Source organism: Hetaerina americana, unplaced genomic scaffold (assembly GCF_022747635.1).
Source record: "Hetaerina americana unplaced genomic scaffold, ioHetAmer1.1.p SCAF_39, whole genome shotgun sequence".
NCBI lineage: Eukaryota > Metazoa > Arthropoda > Insecta > Odonata > Calopterygidae > Hetaerina > Hetaerina americana.
The window spans coordinates 2,212,641-2,235,570 of record NW_027286974.1 but is presented as its reverse complement, the minus strand read 5'-3'; the positions used below and the strand labels follow the sequence as shown (position 1 = coordinate 2,235,570).

The following is a 22,930-nucleotide window of genomic DNA, read 5'->3' as shown; positions in this document are numbered from 1 at the left end:
GAGTTGATTGACAAAAGGACAAAGCATTGACGAGAGACTCACCTGACTGAGACCATCAGTGTCGGCCAATGAGATTGTGGCTACCGTCTGGGTACCTCCTCCATCGTCTTCCTGCCCATCCATGGAAACTGACAAACAAACAATATTTACATTAAAAACTCAAAACAATTAGTGTAAGAGTCAACAAAAGGATAAACGGAATAGTAACACACTACATTCAAGTTAAGTCCAAAAGCTATCCAAACTGCATTTATACGAGAGTTGCTATTTATTTTTTGAGCCTAATAATGGAAAGACCGTTATTTATTGTTTAGAATGGCTTCATTGTTTTTCGAAGTGTTCTCTATTATAATCAATACATACTTTTGCTATGCGCTTAAACCAATTTTTGCAACAAATTCTCCACTCCGGTTTAGATAGCTCCCAAAACGTGGTTTTTTTTTAATGCAACAATGGCTTCTTCAGCCGCTGAAAAACGTTGGCCACGCAATTTTATCTTGATAAACGGGAATGAAAAGAAGTCTTTTAGTGCTAAACCAGGTCTGTACAGAAGATTACCCATCAATTCGATGTTTTGGCCGGTCAAATAGGTGATTGTTTCAGCCTGCCGATCTGTGAGAACTTGCCAAATCGTCAAGATGAAGAATGGTCCCTCATTTCTGCTGCTTCTTTCCGTACTTCACCAAAAAGCACTTCTGGTAAGAAACAAATTCCCCCGTACCATTCAGAATTCACGGTTCTACCTTGCTCTAACGGTACGGTTGCCACATGTCCAGTTATTCCAAAGAAACAGGCGATCATTTGCTTCGATGTGCCTTTGTGCAAGAATCACTTTTGTTGGATTTGGCTCGTCTTGGAAGACCCATACAGTGGATTGCTGTTTTGTTTCGGGCTCATATGCATAGATCCAAGATTCATCACCTGCTTAAGATGTTGAATACAGCTTTTGATGCATGTCGATTGTATTTCTTGAGCATTTCTTTGTACCAATTGACACACAGGCATCTTTCCGAGCTTTTGCCAGGTTATTACGGTATCCAATGCAATTAAAATGATTTCCCAGCTTAATGTTCATGCAATATCTTATTGATTCTCGTCATACTAATCCCCAAGGGTGCCTCCAACCCACGATAAGTCAAATGACGAACTTCCTTTACTAGTTCTGGGCATGGCATCAATGTTTTCTGGCACAAACAACTGGTTTTGGAAGATTGGAAGACCATAGCGTCTTTCGTCGCTGAGCGAAGAGCTGCTATGATAGAATTCATTAAACCAGAGTTTCAAAATTGGCAAATGATGGGGCTTCATCGCCAAAAGTGGAAGTAAGTTGATCGATGCACTCCTGTCTTGATAATCCACGTCGAAAGTCATACGAAAATCACCAAAATGAAAGTGTTGAGGAGTTCACTCCATTTTGCATCAGAGACAAAATTTTTCGAGTTACTGTAAACGAAACTAGTTACGATCAAAGGACAAAATGTTTTGTAGTAAGTTAGCTTTTAAAAGTTTCAAGCTTTCAGATGGAAACATCAGATGGTGCCTATAGCACTTAAGAGTTATCAAGGGAAGGCCTTACACATCCACACTGGTGCTATTCTTCGTCCTCCGGGTCGTGGCATTCTTCGAAGTAGTTTTGCCCAATTGGCATTGAACCACACGCTCCCAGCGGTCCTTCCACGTCATCTACGCAGTCATCGAACGCAGCTTTCGGAATCGCCTTCATGCCTTCCACATCGCATAACTCAGAACTGTCTCAAACCGCCTTCCTTTGAGCACAAATTTAAATTTTGGGAGCATCCAGAAGTCGCAGGGAGCTATGTCGGAGACTGGCAAAGCTGTAAAATCATGTGTTTTGTCTAAAATTACAACGCAAGGTTCGATGAATGCTCTGGCTTGTTAATCCTGCTGGAGAAGCCAGTTACAGCTTAACCAGAGAGAAACGGTCGTTTTCTTCTCATGACATTACTTAACTTTTCAGAACTTCAACGCAATATTCTTTGTTAATTGTCTGACGTCTTGGATCAAATTTGTAGAAGACAATACCGTCAAAATCAAAAAAAATATTAAAAAAGCAGGTCGGATACCTTACGGACACACCTCATATAAAGAAACTCACGCTCATTTCCAGGGATATATGCATCAAACACGACAAAACCATTATAAACGACAGAATTTTAACTACACGAGAGGACTTTTCAACAAATAAATTGTTTCTATCAACATAATTATAACATCTTAAGCATTTAATTTCATGCAGTACTGATAACTAAAGACAGCATTTCCGGATCAATTTATCCAAAAATCTTCCATTGGATTTGAATTAAACTTCATGCCTTTTTAAAAACTACGTCTGGTCGGGAAATTCTCCAAAACCCGCAAAATTTAAAAATTCCCTTTATTTTCCGAACACAACTCGTATGGAGGTGTTTTGATGTCCTCTGCAGAAATGTTGTCAATGAAGGGATTAAAAATACAAGCCACTCACCCTGGTGGTTGATCACCTGACCCCCGAGACCATCCGTCGCCGGGAAATCCAGCGAGAACGTGACCACCACATTGTCCGTCTCACATTCCTCCATCACCGGTTCCGATGCTGCCTCTTTGTCCATGGGTTCGTTTTCTTGGCCTTTGGGGACTACCGCCAACTGAGTGCCCTCCGGTATCCTCTGTAGACATAAACCAATCAACGCACATCAACACAAAGTCCATGTAATCAACGAGTGTGCCTTACCTTCAATAACAGGATATGTACAGCGTCCCTGCAATAAGTAATGGGACTGGTTATGAAAAAATAAAAATTTTAATGCAGTTATCATTATGTTTTAGCCTTCCCTGGTTCCTCCAAACCTCCCACGTGACCAAAGGCAATGTTTCAAGAGTATTCCTCCCCCGGCTCCTAAATTGGGTATAAAAGCCCTGATCGGGGGGCGAAAAGAGGTCAGATGGTCATCTGGCGGTGACCGGTAGAGCACGATGCTTCGGCTATGTTGCGCTCGTCGCGACAGCATGTCCTATTTCTGACTCAACTTCGGACGAGGGCTCTGCCTAGGTTATGCGTGTCGTGACCGCGTCCGCCCTGCCATACTCCCTTCCTTCCTGACAGACGAGGGCTCTGCCTAGGTTATGCGTGTTGTGACCGCGTCCGCCCTGCCATACTCCCTTCCTTCCTGACAGACGAGGGCTCTGCCTAGGTTATGCGTGTCGTGACCGCGTCCGCCCTGCCATACTCCCTTCCTTCCTGACAGACGAGGGCTCTGCCTAGGTTATGCGTGTCGTGACTGCGTCCGCCCTGCCATACTCCCTTCCTACCCGAGGGACGAGGGCTCTGCCTAGGTTATGCGTGTCATGACCGCGTCCGCCCTGCCATACTCCCTTCCTTCCTGACAGACGAGGGCTCTGCCTAGGCTATGCGTGTTGTGACCGCGTCCGCCCTGCCATACTCCCTTCCTACCCGAGGGACGAGGGCTCTGCCTAGGTTATGCGTGTCGTGACCGCGTCCGCCCTGCCATACTCCCTTCCTTCCTGACAGACGAGGGCTCTGCCTAGGTTATGCGTGTCGTGACCGCGTCCGCCCTGCCATACTCCCTTCCTACCCGAGGGACGAGGGCTCTGCCTAGGTTATGCGTGTCATGACCGCGTCCGCCCTGCCATACTCCCTTCCTTCCTGACAGACGAGGGCTCTGCCTAGGCTATGCGTGTTGTGACCGCGTCCGCCCTGCCATACTCCCTTCCTTCCTGACAGACGAGGGCTCTGCCTAGGTTATGCGTGTCGTGACCGTGTCCGCCCTGCCATACTCCCTTCCTACCCGAGGGACGAGGGCTCTGCCTAGGTTATGCGTGTCGTGACCGCGTCCGCCCTGCCATACTCCCTTCCTACCCGAGGGACGAGGGCTCTGCCTAGGTTATGCGTGTCGTGACCGCGTCCGCCCAGCCATACTCCCTTCCTACCCGAGGGACGAGGGCTCTGCCTAGGTTATGCGTGTCATGACCGCTTCCGCCCTGCCATACTCCCTTCCTACCCGAGGGACGAGGGCTCTGCCTAGGTTATGCGTGTCGTGACCGCGTCCGCCCTGCCATACTCCCTTCCTTCCTGAGAGACGAGGGCTCTGCCTAGGTTATGCGTGTCGTGACCACGTCCGCCCTGCCATACTCCCTTCCTTCCTGACAGACGAGGGCTCTGCCTAGGTTATGCGTGTCGTGACCGCGTCCGCCCTGCCATACTCCCTTCCCTCCTGACAGACGAGGGCTCTGCCTAGGTTATGCGTGTCGTGACCGCGTCCGCCCTGCCATACTCCCTTCCTTCCTGACAGACGAGGGCTCTGCCTAGGTTATGCGTGTCGTGACCGCGTCCGCCCTGCCATACTCCCTTCCTTCCTGACAGACGAGGGCTCTGCCTAGGTTATGCGTGTCGTGACCGCGTCCGCCCTGCCATACTCCCTTCCCTCCTGACAGACGAGGGCCCTGCCTAGGTTATGCGTGTCGTGACCGCGTCCGCCCTGCCATACTCCCTTCCTTCCTGACAGACGAGGGCTCTGCCTAGGTTATGCGTGTCGTGACCGCGTCCGCCCTGCCATACTCCCTTCCTTCCTGACAGACGAGGGCTCTGCCTAAGTTATGCGTGTCGTGACCGCGTCCGCCCTGCCATACTCCCTTCCTTCCTGACAGACGAGGGCTCTGCCTAGGTTATGCGTGTTGTGACCGCGTCCGCCCTGCCATACTCCCTTCCTACCCGAGGGACGAGGGCTCTGCCTAGGTTATGCGTGTCGTGACCGCGTCCGCCCTGCCATACTCCCTTCCTTCCTGACAGACGAGGGCTCTGCCTAGGTTATGCGTGTCGTGACCGCGTCCGCCCTGCCATACTCCCTTCCTTTCCGACAGTCGGGGGCTCTGCCTAGGTTATGTGTTTCATGACCGCGTCCGCCCTGCCATACTCCCTTCCTTTCCGACAGTCGGGGGCTCTGCCTAGGTTATGTGTTTCATGACCGCGTCCGCCCTGCCTTTACCCTTTCCCAGGTAATGTTCTGCCATTTTACTGCTGTCTGCACTAGCCTTGGTTTACCGAGGGTCTAGCCATCCATAATTTGCCTATACCTATGTAAATCGTGCATTATAACTGTATATTGTATAATATACGATTGTTTGAGTAAGACTCGGTGTAGTTATTCTGATTTTCCCCGATACCCTTTGTATCGCACTATAGAAACGTCCCTTGCGACAATTAAAATTACTTAGTAATCTTCAAAATACATATCTCCTGCATCGATACATGCTCATGTTTGTCACCCTCTGCCACTCATCAAAAGCCTGATGGAAGACAGTTTCCTTCTTTCATTTTAAGTAGGTGATCTGATCTGCATAATTAGTATATTGCGGTCTGTAGTACATTTCCTTAACATCCTGAGATTAGTAAATTGCCTCAATTTTACTCGCAGTTAAATTAAACTGTGTTTAAACCTACCTAAATAGTTGCTTCCATATCCTAAATAGGTCCAATAGTGTCGTGACACTGCTAACCTACTTATTAATAAAAAAACCCTATCACAAACCTATTTTCTCTATGTTTCACTCGATGTAGTTTCTACAAAAGCAAAGCCTACTTAATGAGGATCCCATTACACTTGCAGGGCGTAGACTACTCAAGAGTGGGCCTTAACTAACTTAAAATAACAAAGTAACCTCATTTAAATAAATCCTAGCATTTTACTTCCTATATCGAAAAATTTCGCAACTGTGTCTTCCCCAGGGATACGTTTTAACCCTGACAAACAAATATTCAAATAGATTCCACGCTTTCTTATACAGGGTCGCACCCAAAAGTGGTTGGACTGATTTTTTTACAAGAATTTTATTGACGATATACTTCCATCGACTTAATAATCTTCAAAGTATGCTCCTTGAGCTGCTACACACTTAGTATAACGTTGCTCCCGTTCCCCGTACGCCCGCTGGAAATTTTCCTCTGTCCACATTCGTGTCGGTTCTTGCCGTCGACGGCCGTCCGGAGCGATGGTCGTCTTCAACGAGCTCCCTACCCTCTTTAAACAACTTGTGCCGCTCAAATACTGTGGAATGGCTTAAGGCAGTGTCCCCATAAGCCTGCTTGATCATATCGAGGGTCTCAGTTGCCGTCTTCCCGAGTTTCGCACAAAACTTCGCACGGAATAACGTTGCTCTAAATTCAGATTCATTTTGTTTTTCGACACGGACAAAAAACTTGCTTCACTAAAAAAGGTGTCCTCACTCAACGAAAGCCCGCAGGCGACTGAGGTTGGTGTGGGTCTGTCGCTAAGAGCCCCCTCCACCTTACCCTGCCAGGCAGACCCCCCTCCACCACTCCGTTCATGCCAGAGAAAATCAGTCCAACCACTTTTGGGTGCGACCCTGTATGTTTCTGTCAAATGTAGTCTGTTTATTTTTTTGGGTGAAAATGCTCTTTCTACAAATATTAATCTAGGTTGACAATACAAAATTTTAATCCAAGACTAATATTGACATTTTCCTCGTAGATTATGTTTAGTTTTTTGTTGCAAAAGTGTACTTAGCATGTGTTTTTTAGCAACGTTTCTGAATGTTTCAATGAAAAAGCATCCATCCGTTCCTCAAATAAATCTCCCTGCTGTGCTCTTAACTATTTGAAGGTAGGTTTAAACACAGGTTATGCAGGAGGAATGTATTTCGAAGATTACTAAGTAATCGTAATGATAACTGCATTAAATTTAGACTTTTTTCCAAAACAGTTGAGTTACTTATTGTAGGTATTGTAGGTATTGTAGGTATTGTAGGTATTGTATTGTAGGTATTGTTACCCTGTAGGTATCCTGTTATTGAATATTCTAGCACATAAGTACCTTAATACATATGATTAATTGTGTTTCCGTGAATAATCAAACTAATATTTGTGCTCACATGACATAATTGGGGTTGTTTAACCCTCTTAGTGCGGTGGGGATTCCAAGGGTACTTAGTGAGAAGTGCGAAGGGTAATTTAAGAAAATGTATCACCTTAGGGAAAAAAACATTATCAAGTTATTTGTTTAGATATCCATGTGCAGTTTTTTTATTTTAAAATAAAATATTGTATTGAAATGTAATGAAATAATTGACTTTGTAATTCCACACACTTTGTGAAGATTGACTTTGTAATTCCACACACAAAGTGTGTGGAATTACAAAGTCAATTATTTCATTACATTTCAATATGTTATGCAAATTCCACAAAGTTACGCCTGAGACAACAAATTTTTTAAAATATTGTAGTTAATAATGACGTTATACATTTACATCATCTGAAAAATAAATGTAATTATTACGGTATTATAAATTTGAAGAATATTTTTTTAGCAATAATATTTCGATTTTTAGACACAATACTTATATTTTTTTAAAAACATTTTTCAATTAACCAACAATATTTAAATATAAGAAAGAATCAAAAAGACATGTAGAAAAAATTATAAATAAATAAAGAAAAACCAATGAATTGCAAATTTTTTTGTCAGCCTCTGCATAGTTCGATTTTGTTGAAAAGGCTGATCGATCTCACTGAGTCAATTTTGGGACTTTTCCCCTTTCCTTGAGACTGCGGCAATGTGCTTACAATCTAAAGGCAGAAAAAACCAAGTTCTAACTCACAGAGAACTGCTGACAATGTAATCCACTACACAGGACGCAAATGATTAGATAGGATGTGATGGCAAGAGAAACCAAAATGATTAGAAAGCAGTGCTCTCATTTGAATCATATGAACAAAGTCTGAATAAGCAGTTATATATATCAACACCACCACACCATAATACATTCAAGAGATTACAGATGAACACAGATTAATAAGTAGCCTTTCAGTGGCTTTTCATAGTGGAAAGACCACTCAGAAAAAAAAACGAGCAGACAATTAGGCTGAGCTTCCCGACATGTACAAAACTGAACGTGAAATTATAGTGAGAATTATACTTTTTAAAAAGCATTTAAAATTGCTAATAAAAAATTAAAAAATGTGTCATGTAATTGTATGGAATTCAACCTATCGATAGCACAAAAACCATAAATTATTAAGAAAAAAACCATAAGTTACAGCGATTTAAACAATAGCCTACGCAAGAACCGATATATATCGGCCCGCCGCACTAAGAGGGTTAAGATACAAGGTTATCGCTGATAATTTTGATAAAGTTTTTGCACATGGTTGCTTTGCTATACAAGCTGTCTACCTACTTGGGCTCCATCTACAACAACGCAGCCTCTAAGTCACTACTAGGGTATGCGGCAGGGGGTGATAAAACACTGTGAATACAAAAACTGAAAAAAACACATTTCCTTTGTCTGATACTTTTTAAACAGGAAAGAATGTTTCAGGGGTTTGAAAGAGAAACTTTTGGTCATCAATTGTTTAACGTTTAAGAGATATTATGGTTGTTTAAGGCGACCGTGCCGGTCCGGACACACAAACGCAAGGCTTTTCTGGCACAAACACACAATTTACAAGGCAAATTGTTTATTACACTCTGGTATTGTCGCACTGAAATATTCAGGGATTTTTTCAAACATAAAACATTGCGCAACGAGCAAAAGACACGCGCAATGCGCAAAGTTACTCACCCCGTTTTCAAGACGCATGTTCGCAACACGTTGAGAGCCGTCCAAAACCAAAATGGGACGTGGTGGCGGAACAACGTCTCCAACTTGTTGTACGTTACCGCCTTCTGGTTGCGCAGTTGCCTGCGCCCTTTCCTGTTCCACCTCGCGTTCCAAAGCCTCGAGCAGTTCGCCCGTGTGCGTCAGTATGTGTTTTCGGCATGCACGGCTCGAGTTGAAGGGAGGGCAACTGCAGTACGGACAGAGGAAGGTCTCCTTCAGCAGTTCTGCGGAAGGAAAGACAAAACCATGGAAACAAGGGCGCAAGGAGTATTTCCCAAAGACAAACAAAGTGTTCTCAACAGTATAAATATCTACAATATTTTGGGACAGCTTGTTTTTCATACAATTCAAACATATGTGGTCTGTCCAGTAAACACGCAAGGTAGTGGAATCTGGTGACCATGGCGCAGACTGTAGCCCCGCCAAATAGCGTTGATAGTTTGCCTCTGAGACACAATGAGGTGCTGTCCGTGCTCTTGGCGGATCGTAGAGCTATGCGTTATGGTATGCCAGTTATGTTATAGACTCCGTTGTCCTTGTTTTTACTGATAAAACATTTGGTGTTTCCCCGGCGTATCAGCTGCGTAAATTCCTCTCCGGTCCTCAACTGGGTTATAACATCCATATTGGCCGACGTTTCGATGTCCGACTCGGTCACCATCTTCAGGGCTTCTGAATGCCATTTGCCTCTTTTTTCCCCATATATATAAATATACAGGGTTCGTCTGGAAAATAAGTGTACTGATTTTTTCCCGCCGCTCCAGGCGCGCCCAGCACCGCTCTGACTGGCTGCGATTGGAGGGGGGTATGTTGGCAAGCGACGCTGAAAAAGGCAGTCGGCTCTAAGCTGTGGTGTAGTGAGGAGCTCTGTTAACGCGAACCTCCACGCTTCGACCCACGTCACGGAACGCGATGCCGAAGTTTTTGGAGCAGCGTTATTCCATCAAATTTGCGGTAAAGCTTGGGAAATCGTCTACCAAAACTGTCGGCATGATTAACCAGGCTTACGGGGAGTCAGCCATGTCCAGAAACATGATCTTTCGGTGGCACAAGATGTTCGTGGAGGGCAGAGAAGAGGTCGACGACGAACCACGGCCTGGACGCCCATCAACGACACTCACCGACGAAAATGTGCGAAAAGTTCGCGATGTACTGAACTCTGATCGTCGTCTTAGTGTTCGGATGATAGCAGAGCAGTGTAATCTTCGAAAACGAGTCGCCCGCGTCCGGCCAGCGATCAAAAACATCTGGCGGCTGCATCACGACAATGCGCCGTCTCACACCGCGCTTGTCGTGTCGGACTTCTTGGCCAAGCACGGCGTGGCAACGCTGCCGCACCCGCCCTACAGCCCGGACTTGGCACCACCGGACTTCTTTCTGTTCCCGAAGATAAAGAGGAGTTTGAAAGGAACGCGATACAGGACTTTGGACGCCGTCAAAGAGGCCGTGACGACGTGTCTTCGAGAGGTTCCCGATGATGCCTTCGCGGGAGCGTTCCAGGAATAGGAACGCCGCTGGAACAAGTGTATCGATTCACAAGGGTCCTATTTTGAGGAATATTAGCTTAAGATATGTAAAAGTGTATTCAATTTTTTTTCCTGAGCTCAGTACACTTATTTTCCGGACGAACCCTGTATATGGTTTCCCCCCAATCAGGTGGCATTTGGTTGGTCTGTGGGATGGCACGTACCAGGGTGCCTTCCCATTGGCCGCCTGTCATTTCTGGTTTCTCCCATTACTCTTAAGGATTGGTTTCCGGGTGTTTCTCAGGTAAAAGTCCGAGTCCCTGTTAAAATTATGTTTTTGGAGGTGAATCTCGTTGGTGTCCGTTGGATAGGCATAAGATTTTGGTCCCCTCCCACCTTATCTTATGGTCCTTGCTAAAGCAATGGTCCGCCACTGCTGATTTCTCCAGTTGTCCCAGTCTGAGATGCCTCTGATGTTCTTTCAACCTTGTTTCTATCGTGCGGCTCGTCTCACCCATGTAGACTTTACCACACTCACAGGGGATCTGGTACACTCCTGGGCTCTTCAGCCCAATGAGGTCCTTTGCTTTGACCAGCTGTGCTCTTAACTTATTTGGTGGGTTGTGGATTGTCCCAATGTCAATCCCTTGTTTTTACTGTTTATCGTCTGAAAATGGAAACTTAAAAAATCACAGAGCAACGGATCATAATTAAGTTTTTCGTTGAAGTGCAGTGGTATAAGTTATCATAATAAATTACTCCTGAAATGTACTGACAGCTGTGTGACAGGTGATAATGCTTTCTGAAGAAGAAAACATCCGTTATCCGTCAACCTTGAACATCCTAACCTTATTCTTATAGATCATTGCCCCTTTTTGCGACTTTTTCCTATATTCCCAACATAAAATGTGATAATTGGGAGACATTGTATGTATCACTTGGGCACAATGGACTTCCATAGGAGGGTGTGCTTTATATTAAACAGTGATTGAAAAGAAGAAGAAGATGGAATATACATGGGCGGTTCAATTAGTACCCGTTTTAGAAATGAAGAAATTATTTTTTCAAAAACATTTTTTTTATTTTTCAACATAGAGTCCCCCTTTAGAAAGATACACTTCTCCCGAAGTTCCGGCCATTCTTTTAACCCCTCCAAACAATAGGATTTGTCAAACTTTCTCCAAAATACGCCTCTGTCTCGGCGATAAATTCCTAGTTTGAGCTAAATTTTTTCCCGCGAGCCATTTCTACATGTTAGGGAATAAGAAAAAGTCGCAGGCAGCCAGATCGGGGGAATACGGGGGGCGCGGCAGCAATTCCTAACGTAGTTCAAGCAGTTTGGCGGCGACAACTCCGGATGAATGTGTTGTCCACCCCGAGCAATCGCCATGGCACCCATCGGGCCGACAATTTTTTCATTTAGCCAACTTATCATGTAATAAAATATCAATTGCCGTTCCGGTCGACACACCCCCTTACGGCCTTCGCTGCTACTTCGCGCACTTTTATTCATCAAATCATGGCGTGGAGTGCTTTTTGAATGATTTCCTCGGTATGACCACGTCTGCCGGGCGTCCCCTGGTCGTGCCTCATCGAAAACAGATGTTTTCCCACGTTTAAATTCGTTGAACCAATTCTAACTGTGGTCATAGATGGCGTAGAAGTGTCCCCATAAACAGACAGCATCCAACTCTGCTTTCATCTCCTCGCATTTCTTCCCATCCAAAAACACAAAACAGAAAGCGAATTACCAAACCATACTGCTCTCTTTTTCCATCTTCAAGCGAAAATCACGGAAAACACGTCTCACACTTGAATGGTTGCCAAAATCCAAAACTAATTTTTAAATCAGTCTGAAATTTGTTACACCATTAATATATAGATGGCAGCACACGTTGATAACATAAACTTCCCTCAGGAATGCGTACTTATTGAACCGCCCTCTTAAGAAGAAGGCAAAGCCTACTACGAATGGGGAAAGAGTGCTTTGAATAAGAAGGAGACAACAAAACCTATGATGTATAGACCTTAAATTTTGCAAATTAAAGTTTTTATGGTCACAGTTTCCATATTTATTGTACAGACCCCATATGATAAAATTTTCACCAATGTATAGCAGTTATTTTAGAGTGGGTCACATATTAACTCTAGTAAATTGTTTATTGTTTCACCGCAAATCAATTAACATGAGAGATAATCGAACGTTTGCTCTTATTCGAAGGTTCTCCCTTCCTTTGTCCCTTTCAATTTCTAATTCAACCATACTCACTCTTTCGGAGGTTCTCGTGCGCGTTGATCATATGTCTTTTGAGGCTGCTTGACGCAACGAACTTCCGTCCGCACTCGCTACAGGAATACGGACGCCTCGAAGGCGCCATGAAAGGAACGTGCGTCTTCAGATGAGTTTTCAGCACACTCTTCGACACAAACGCCCTGAAACAAACAAGAACACACACTTGTATAGACGCAAGACAATGCCCTCCTCACATCAAAATGACATGTTGCGTTCGTCCCTCATAGAAATAGAAGACTGCTGCCAAGCGAAAGCACCAAACTGTCATACAGAGACGTTGGCAAACTTGAGAAGCCTCTTCCTGGTTGATTACTGTGACCGGCATCACAAAAGTGTGCGATATTTGAAGACTTCGGCAATAATCTGCAATTAGCAATCAGTTAATTGAGTTTTTCATCCAGGATTCATTCTACCTACAGGGTTCGTTCCAAAATCAATGCAATTCGATTCCCCTCACCGTTCCTATCGGTTATAATTGTATCAAACCAATTGGAGTAGGTGGGAGGGACGCTAAGCTTTGCCATGAAACCGGTCTCAGTGCTCTCCAAGCTGTGGATGCAGTGGGAAATCAGTTATTGTAAACCTCTCCACCCCAACCTTGTCACGAAAAAAATGGAATCGGCCATCAAGCAACATTACTCGATTAAGTTTTGAGCTAAACTGAAAAAATCTTATTTAGTGAAAATTACAATAAGTTGTTGTGCTTTGAAATTGAAACCAAAATCTCTTGAGGAGAGGAGACTTGACAAAATGATCTGTGAGGCTTACTTTGGGGGACTCTGCTCTCTGTCCTACTCATAAGCTTCAAGGTGGTTAAGGCCTTTAAAAGAGAGACCGGAAAGACATTGGCAACGAACAATGCTCTGGGTGGCTGTCAACCAGCTAAACCATAGACAATATGACTCGTGTTCGACAATTGTTGGCCTCTGGACGTAGACTGAGTATCAAGATGGTTACCAATGAACTGAAATTGTCATCTACTCTTGTGTTTTGCATTTCTACTGAAGATTTAGCAACGAGGAAAGTGTGCACAAGGCTTGTGCCCAAGTCGCTACAACTCTTTGAGTTCCTGGCCAAACACCAGGTGCCAACGCTGCCCCAAACCCCCTATAGTCCTGATGTAGCCCCATTTCAGACTTCTCTTACTTCCCTCGGATTAAGGCAGCCCTGAAAGGAACCCGTTTTTATGTCCATAGAAGAGATCTAATCAGCTGTGACTAGAAAACCTTGCAAGATGTCCTGGAAGACGCCTTCCAGGGCACGTAACAGTAATATGGCAGAGTCGCTGGTAAAATTGTGTAGAGTCCCAAGGAAAGAGTACTTTGAAGAATTTTGAGAGTTTGCGCAAATCTTTTCAATTTATTACTGTAAAAAAATTAAAAGACCCCGTCCCCGAAGATGCCTTCCAGGGCGTGTACCATTCACGGCAGAGTCACTGGGATAAATGTGTAGAGGCCAAAGGAGAGAGTACTCTGAAGAATTTTGAGAGTTTGCACACATCTTTTCAATTTAATACTGTAAAAAAAATAAAAGACCCTGTCCCCGTAGATGCCTTCAAGGGCGCGTACTAGTCACAGTAGAGTAACTGGGAAAAATGTACACAGGCCCAAGGAGAGAGTACTTTGAAGAATTTTAAGAGTTTGCAGAAATCTTTTCAATTTATTACTTTAAAAAAATAAAAGACCTCGTCCCCGAAGATGCCTTCCAGGGCGTGTACCATTCACGGCAGAGTCACTGGGATAAATGTGTAGAGGCCCAAGGAGAGAGTACTCTGAAGAATTTTGAGAGTTTGCACACATCTTTTCAATTTAATACTGTAAAAAAAAATAAAAGACCCTGTCCCCGTAGATGCCTTCAAGGGCGCGTACTAGTCACAGTAGAGTAACTGGGAAAAATGTACACAGGCCCAAGGAGAGAGTACTTTGAAGAATTTTAAGAGTTTGCAGAAATCTTTTCAATTTATTACTTTAAAAAAATAAAAGACCCCGTCCCCGAAGATGCCTTCCAGGGCGTGTACCATTCACGGCAGAGTCACTGGGATAAATGTGTAGAGGCCCAAGGAGAGAGTACTTTGAAGAATTTTAAGAGTTTGCAGAAATATTTTCAATTTATTAGTTTTTAATACTAATTGCAGTACTTTCATAACTCACCTTGTATGTTATTAATTTACATTAGCAGTTTTGGTAAGCACAATCACATTATTTTATAAATGATTAAAAAACAGAGGAGTATGCCCAAAAATACCAAAATTACCAGAATTCTCACTGAAAACAGTGATTCGCTCATTAAACTTCAATCAATTTCAAAATTACTCAACCTCAAACACCACAAAACTGACAGATATGCATTGCGCAGCGAAGAGTTTCCAATTTATCTCACGCAGGAACTAGAATAAACCCTCCCGTCCCCAAATTGAAACTCTCCACAAACCCCCGCATACATTGCGTGTTGTTTAAGACACATATGTCCGTCCCTTACTTGTTGCAGGTTGTACAGCCGAATGGTTTCTCTCCAGTGTGCGAGCGCAAGTGTTGTTTAAGGTGCGCAAACTTCTTGAAGGCCGCAGGGCAGTGTTCGCAGCCGTGGGGTCTATTGTCCATTATCACCACACGCATCTCATCTTGCGGAACACTAGGATCTGGAACCGGAACCGCAACCTCTCCTCCAACCGCGGCGACAGGTTCTCCCTCTTGTACCACAGGACTTGGGTCATCACTGCCCTCTTGCGCTGAAAACAAGAATAACATCATAGTGTTACCGTGTGATGTATGGACTGTGCGTACAGAGAATAATAGTAATGTCTATCAGTTTTTGGAAATTTTGTGCGTTAAAGTCGACAAATCCGCAAGTACGCAAAGATTTAAACAATGTAGCTCACCACGACCTCAAATATATTCCGATATTAACAGAATTTGTTGATCAAGGCGACATTTCTCAAACTTTTTCTTTTCAAGGCATCCGAAAAAGATAGGAATTCGCAACGTTCCACATAAAAGATGCCAAAAATATGAACGGTTTTTTGCCGAGACATTTTTTTTTTTAAGTATGGAGATAGGAAAATGTCATTACTATTGTACATAGTAAAGATCGTTAATAGATGTCTTTTGTAATGAAACATTCTATTGTAAAGGGTGCCGCTCTTAAATCCGGACAAATTTCAATTTGAATTTCCCTGACATACGAGGACAGTTCAATAAGTACCCGTGTTTGACGACAAAGGGCATTCCTCGATTATCTCTCATGTTAATTGATTTGCGGTGAAACAATAAACAATTTACTAGAGTTAATACGTGACCCACTCTAAAATAACTGCTATACATAGGTGAATATTTTATCTTATGAGGTGTGTCCTATAAATATGCAAACTGTGACCATATAACTTTAATTTTCAAAATTTAAGGCCTATACATCATAGATTTCGTTGTCTCCTTCTTATTCAAAGTACTCTCTCCCCATTCATAGTAGGTTATGCCTTCTTCTTATAAGGGCGGTTCAATAAGTATGCATTCCTGAGGGAAGTTTATGTTATCATCGTGTGCTGCCATCTATCAAACGACTATGTAATAAATTTCAGATTGATTTAATATAGGTTATTTTGGATTTGGCAACCATTCGAGTGTAAGACTTGTGTTTCGTGATTTTCGCTTGAAGATGGAAACAGAGAGCAGTATCGTTCGGTAATTTGCTCTTTTTGTTTTGTTTTTGGATGGGAAGAAATGCGAGGAGATGAAAGCAAAGTTGGATGCTGTCTGTTTATGGGGACACTTCAATGCCATCTATGACCACAGTTAGATATTGGTTCGACGAATTTAAACGTGGGCGGACATCTGTTTTTGATGAGGAGCGACCAGGACGCCAGACGGCAGACGTGGTTATACCGAGGAAATCATTCAAAAAGCATTCCACGCCATGATTCTCGCTGATCGACGAACGAAAGTGCATGAAGTAGCAGCGAAGGCCGTAAGGGGGTGTGTCGACCAGAACGGCAATTAATATTTTACATTGATAAGTTGGCTAAATGAAAAAATTGTCGGCCCGATGGGTGCCATGGCGATTGCTCACGGTGGACAACAAGCTGATCCGGAGTTGTCGCCACCAAACTACATGAACTACGTTATTAATTACTGCCGCACCCCCCGTATTCCCCTGATCTGGCTGCCTGTGACTTTTTCTTATTCCCTAACATGAAGAAATGGCTCGTGAGAAAAAAATTTACCTCAAACCAGGAAGTTATCTCCGAGACAGAGTCGTTGTTGTCTCCTTCTTATTCAAAGCACTCTTTCCCCATTCGTAGTAGGCTTTGCCTTCTTCTTAAGAGGGCGGTTCAATAAGTACGCATTCCTGAGGGAAGTTTATGTTATCAACGTGTGCTGCCATCTATATATTAATGGTGTAACAAATTTCAGACTGATTTAAAAATTAGTTTTGGATTTTGGCAACCATTCAAGTGTGAGACGTGTTTTCCGTGATTTTCGCTTGAAGATGGAAAAAGAGAGCATTATGGTTTGGTAATTCGCTATCTGTTTTGTGTTTTTGGATGGGAAGAAATGCGAGGAGATGAAAGCAGAGTTGGATGCTGTCTGTTTTTGGGGACACTTCTACGCCATCTATGACCACAGTTAGAATTGGTTCAACGAATTTAAACGTGGGAAAACATCTGTTTTCGATGAGGCACGACCAGGGGACGCCCGGCAGACGTGGTCATACCGAGGAAATCATTCAAAAAGCACTCCACGCCATGATTTGATGAATAAAAGTGCGCGAAGTAGCAGCGAAGGCCGTAAGGGGGTGTGTCGACCGGAACGGCAATTGATATTTTATTACATGATAAGTTGGCTAAATGAAAAAATTGTCGGCCCGATGGGTGCCATGGCGATTGCTCGGGGTGGACAACACATTCATCCGGAGTTGTCGCCGCCAAACTGCTTGAACTACGTTAGGAATTGCTGCCGCGCCCCCCGTATTCCCCCGATCTGGCTGCCTGCGACTTTTTCTTATTCCCTAACATGTAGAAATGGCTCGCGGGAAAAAATTTAGCTCAAACTAGGAATTTATCGCCGAGACAGAGTCGTATTTTGGAGAGAGTTCGACAAATCCTATTTTTTGGAGGGGTTAAAAAAATGGCTGGAACTTCGGGAGAAGTGTATCTTTCTAAAAGGGGACTATGTTCATGAATAAATAAAAATATTTTTGAAAAAATGGTTCCTTCATTTCTAAAACGGGTACTTATTGAACCGCCCTCGCATAGTAGTTCCACTGGAGGTCATGATTGTTACTCTTGAAAGCTCTAGCCATCTAGTAGGATATTATTCTAAATTGCCATACGATAGCTGGGCATAGAGATGCACCATTAGGGTGCCTCGTCTTATTGGTATTGGTAACCCTTTCGACTACGCTGCTAACATATGTAATAGTCGAGTGGGGAGTTCAAGTCGGGGCTAGTATTCTGGAAGTGGGGCCAGAACTCCTGTTGACCAGAACACGTCAACGTCTGGTCTGAGAGTCAGTTTAGCCAGACTAAATCACTCGTGTATGAGCTTGTGCACTGTCCTGTTGAAAGACACATATATAGTCTCCCCTGGGCGAACAGTTATCTATCTACTTTTTCACGAAATTCTTCACAATTTGCAGATAGACTCCTTCGGTGATAGTTTGTCCCTTTTCGAATAAACGTGGCAAAGGCAAGATATCGCCCCTCACTGGACACAACACCTAGGACGTGAATACTAGCCAGATATTTTGTTTGAGCATCAATCTGGACGTCCTCGGGGTCGTGGGCAAGTCAGCGATCATTTCTCCGCTTGATCTTGGGCGTCAACAGTGAAAGTGTTTTCATTATAAAAGAATCTCATTTGCAGCTTCATTTATTAGAGAACACAATAGCAGGTTGCAGGGAGCAATCCACTGCTTTGTTCTGACAGCCTCAGACAGCATCTCTCACACCTTTAGAGAGTACAACTTGTATCGTAGGTCCTCCTCAGCAATCCGATGCATTTTTAGCTCGCTAACATTCAATTCTGATGCCAATTTCCTCAGCGATCGTCACGGGTGCTCTGGAATCATCACCTGAGCCTTCTCGACGACTGCCCCAGTTCCTGACATGCGTTTCCTCGAATGAAAATTCCTCGCCAGGTTAGGAATACATTCCCCAGACCTCTCCGAAGCATTATACTTAGCCAAAATATCGTACACAGTTGATCTTGGGTACCTGAAGAATCGAACTATTTCGAAATATAACACCCAGCACGAAGACTTTCGATAATAACATCTCTTCGATTGTACTCCGCACTTGTACATAACATCTCAGCCATTTTGAGGTAATGACCGCTTACTAGATGCCTATAGCTTTCAAGATTGCCAATATCGCGACCTCCAGTGGAACTACAGGGTTGCACCCAAAAGTGGTAGGACTGATTTTCTCTGGCGCGAACGGAGCGGCGGAGGGGGGTCTGCCTGGCAGGGTAAGGTGGAGAGGCTCTTAGCAACAGACCGACACCAACCTCAGTTGCCTGCAGGCTGTCGTTGAGTGAGGACACCGTGTTTAGTGAACCAAGTTTTTTGTCCGCGTCGAAAAACAAAATGAATCTGAATATTTAGAGCAACGTTATTCCGTGAAGTTTTGTGCGAAACTCGGGAAGACGGCAACTGAGACCCTCGATATGATCAAGCAGGCTTATGGGGACACTGCCTTAAGCCGTTCCACAGTATTTGAGTGGCACGAGTTGTTTAAAGAGGGCAGGGAGCTCGTTGAAGACGACCATCGCTCCGGACGGCCGTCGACGGCAAGAACCAACACGAATGTGGACAGAGTGAGGACACTGCTGAACACAGACCGACGCCTAACCAGTGAAGAAATTGCAGACCAGTTGGGTCTGTCTGCATCCAACGTCCAACGCATTATTTCACAGGATTTGGCCATGCGCAAGGTGTGCGCCAAGATGGTGCCAAAAATTCTGCCATGGCGCGCTCGTCGTCAGACAGCTCCTGGCCAAATACGGCGTTGCCAAGTTGTCGCACTCACCCTATTCTCCCGATCTGGCACCACCGGACTTCTTCTTCTTCCCCCTCATGAAAAGACAGCTCAAGGGACGACCTTTTGACTCGATAAAGGCCGTTCAAGAGGCTTCGCCGAGGGTCATCAACGGCATCCCCAAAGAAAATTTCCAGTGGGCGTACGGGAAATGGGAGCAGCGTAATACTAAGTGTGTAGCAGCTCAAGGAGCATACTTTGAAGATTATTAAGTCGATGTAAGTATATCGTCAATGAAATTCTTGTAAAAAAATCAGTCTTACCACTTTTGGGTGCGACCCTGTATGATATAATGGGAAATTCAAATTGAAATTTGTCCACACATAAATGCCGCAATGTGTATATAAGACGGTCAAATGCAGAGTGGCATCATCCTCTACCCTGAGGACATTGCACACGATTCAAGGATCGAAACGTCGGCCAATATGTAACCCCCGCCACCGTGGAAGACCCGAGAAAACTTCATCACTCAACTGTTTGCGGGTATTTCCTGTTGCGGCTGCTGGACAACAATCGGGTCCTGGAGGTAGACTCTCCGAATGTCCTCCTTGGCCGCTTGCTCTTCCATTCGCTGCCTCTGCTTCTTAGACGTCCGGAAACGCACGCGGAAGTGGGACGAGATGTGTGTCTTGCGGTGGCCGGTTGTTCGGAAGCGCAAGCTGCAGTAGGGGCATGAGAATGGCTTCAGCCCTGAGTGCAACCTGCGTGGGGAGGCAAACGGGGAAAGAAAAACGAGATTAGACGACAACCCTAAGATCCACTCGCATAATCCACTTAAAATTAAATTAAGAGAAACGTTAAGCATTTATATCAACACCAATGCTGTCTGAGACGTCCACTAGAACTTCTAAAATTTTCAGCACCAAATTTTGAAATATTGGGTACAAAAATTATGAAATTTTGGGCACTAAAACATGAAATTTAGGGAAGCAAACCCTGAAATTTAGGGTACTATACCTTGAAATTATGGGTACCCAGCACTGAAATTTAGGGTACCAAACACTGAAATTTTGGGCACCAAACACTGACATTTTGGGCACCAAACCATGAAATTTAGGGTACCATACCATGAAATTTAGGGTACCATACCATGAAATTATGGGTACCAAACACTGACATTTTGGGACCAAAACCCTGAAATTTTCTGTACCAAACTATGAAATTTTGGGAACAGAAGCCTGAAATTTTGGGAACAAAACCCTGAAATTTTGGGAACAAAACCCTGAAATTTTCTGTACCCAACTATGAAATTTTGGGAACAAAACCCTGAAATTTTCTGTACCCAACTATGAAATTTTGGGAACAAAAGCCTGAAATTTTGGGAACAAAACCCTGAAATTTTGGGAACAAAACCCTGAAATTTTCTGTACCCAACTATGAAATTTTGGGAACAAAACCCTGAAATTTTCTGTACCCAACTATGAAATTTTGGGAACAAAAGCCTGAAATTTTGGGAACAAAACCCTGAAATTTAGGGTACCAAACCATGAAATTTTGGGTACCAAGCACTGAAATTTTGGATACCAAACACTAAAATTTTCTGTACCAAACTATGATATTTTGGGTATCAATTTATCCAATTTCGGATAACAAACTACAAAATTTTGGGTTCGAATCCTAATCAAGGCGAATGATTTTTACACTCTGACATTGTTGCTATACAAATGATGTAAACCCAGAGGTGTAGAAATGGTTTTCGACATGGTAATCTGCTGAGTTCTACAGTAACAGCCTTCGGAAGGCCGAAAGAAATGCCCGGAGAAATGTACACTTGGTCTGTGCTATAAAAATGCAAACTGGGGATATTTGGCAGCAATGATGCGGACTATATACCCCCCTTTGCCCACAGTATAGTGGTGCTAGTTTGCCTCCTGAGACCCAATGGGGAGCTGTCTTCTGTGTTCTTGGCAGATCGTCTAGCTGTGCATTTATGGTATGCCCAGTTGTGTTATAGTTTCTGTTATTGTCCATTGTTTTCACTGTTTGTCATCTTAAAATGGAAATTGACGAAATCACGGAGAAAGGAATCAATATATCAGGTTTTAATGTTGAAGTGCAGCAGTAAAAGTTATCGAGAAATTACCAAAATATACCGACAGCTGTATTTACGGTGGTAATCCTCTGACAAGAAGAAAACATCCGGTTTCAAAGTGGATTGAGAGAGTTTTATTACAGATGACCGAGACAAGACGCCAAGACCAATTATGATGCAAGGCATTGGACGACCTTCAATCACCATACCTGTGTTTGACATTGATACAGCATTGATCGTGTGTGCAATGGTCCCTTGTCCTGGCAATGTTCCCCGTTGTTTCTGGCAAATAATTCAATCACCATTGATCCATTGATCATCCTCCTGTCCTTATTCTTATTATAGATCTTTGCCTCTTTGCAACATTATCCTATTCCCAACATAAGATACAATAAAATTTGATGATTGGGGACAGTGTATATATCACTTAGGCACAAGATGTGTGGAGAAGAGACACAATAAATAATAAAGCAAAGAAACGACACGATAGATAACTAAAAAGCCTCCAAAGTGCTGCCTCTAAAGTAAGACTTCCAAGGAGGGTCCTATATTAAACAGTGAATGAAAAGAAGAAGGATAAGATGGAATATAAGAAGAAGAAGGCATATAGCCATACTACGAATAGAATAGAGTACTTTGAAGAAGAAGACAACAAACTCTAAGATGTATAGACTCTTAATTTAAGGCAAAATCAAGTTCTCATGTCCTCGGGTTTGCAGATTTATTGGAAATACCTCGTAAAACTCAAGATGGTGACTTCACAGACAAGTATTAACCCTCTCAGTGTGGCGGGCCGATATATCGGCTTTTGTATCCCTAGCGAAAAGTGCAGCGGGCCGATATATCGACTCTTGCGTAGGCTATTGTTTAAATCGCTGTAACTTATGGTTTTTTCTTTAATAATTTATGGTTTTTGTGCTCTCGATAGGGTGAATTCCATACAATTGTAAAACACATTTTTTAATTTTTTATTAGCAATTTTAAATGCTTTTCAAAAAGTATAATTCTTACTATAATTTTACGTTCAGTTTTGTACATGTCGGGAAGCTCAGCCTAATTGTCTGCTCGTTTTTTTTTTATGGTCTTTCCACTATGAAAAGCCACTGAAAGGCTACTAATTAATCTGTGTTCATCTGTAATCTCTTGAATGTGTTGTGGTGTTGATATATATAACTGCTTATTCAGACTTTGTTGATACGATGGAGATGAGAGCACTGCTTTGTAATCATTTTGGTTTCTCTTGCCGTCCATCCTATCTTAATCAATTGCGCCCTGTGTATTGGATTACATTGTCAGCAGTTCTCTGTGAGTTAGAACTTTGTCTTTTCCTGCCTTTTGATTGTAAGCACATTGCCGCAGTCTCAAGGAAAGGGGAAAAGTCCCAATTTGACTAAGGTGAGATCAGCCTTTTAAACAAAATCGAACTATGCAGAGGCCGACAAAAAAATTTGCAATTCACTGGTTTTTCTTTATTT

General features: G+C 43.5%; 1 protein-coding gene across 1 annotated transcript in view; it reads right to left on the bottom strand.

Annotated features, from left to right (window-relative positions):
* LOC139691685 (zinc finger protein 236-like) overlaps window positions 1-22,930 on the bottom strand; it is a 42,366-nt gene that overhangs the window by 16,236 nt on the left and 3,200 nt on the right. Inside the window, exons 4-9 of the mRNA XM_071589529.1 lie at window positions 19,898-20,124; window positions 14,872-15,121; window positions 12,370-12,533; window positions 8,596-8,858; window positions 2,486-2,666; window positions 43-128 (exon numbers count right to left, since the gene is read on the bottom strand). Of these exons, the coding sequence (XP_071445630.1) occupies window positions 43-128; window positions 2,486-2,666; window positions 8,596-8,858; window positions 12,370-12,533; window positions 14,872-15,121; window positions 19,898-20,124 (1,171 nt within the window). The remainder of the gene's footprint in view (window positions 1-42; window positions 129-2,485; window positions 2,667-8,595; window positions 8,859-12,369; window positions 12,534-14,871; window positions 15,122-19,897; window positions 20,125-22,930) is intronic.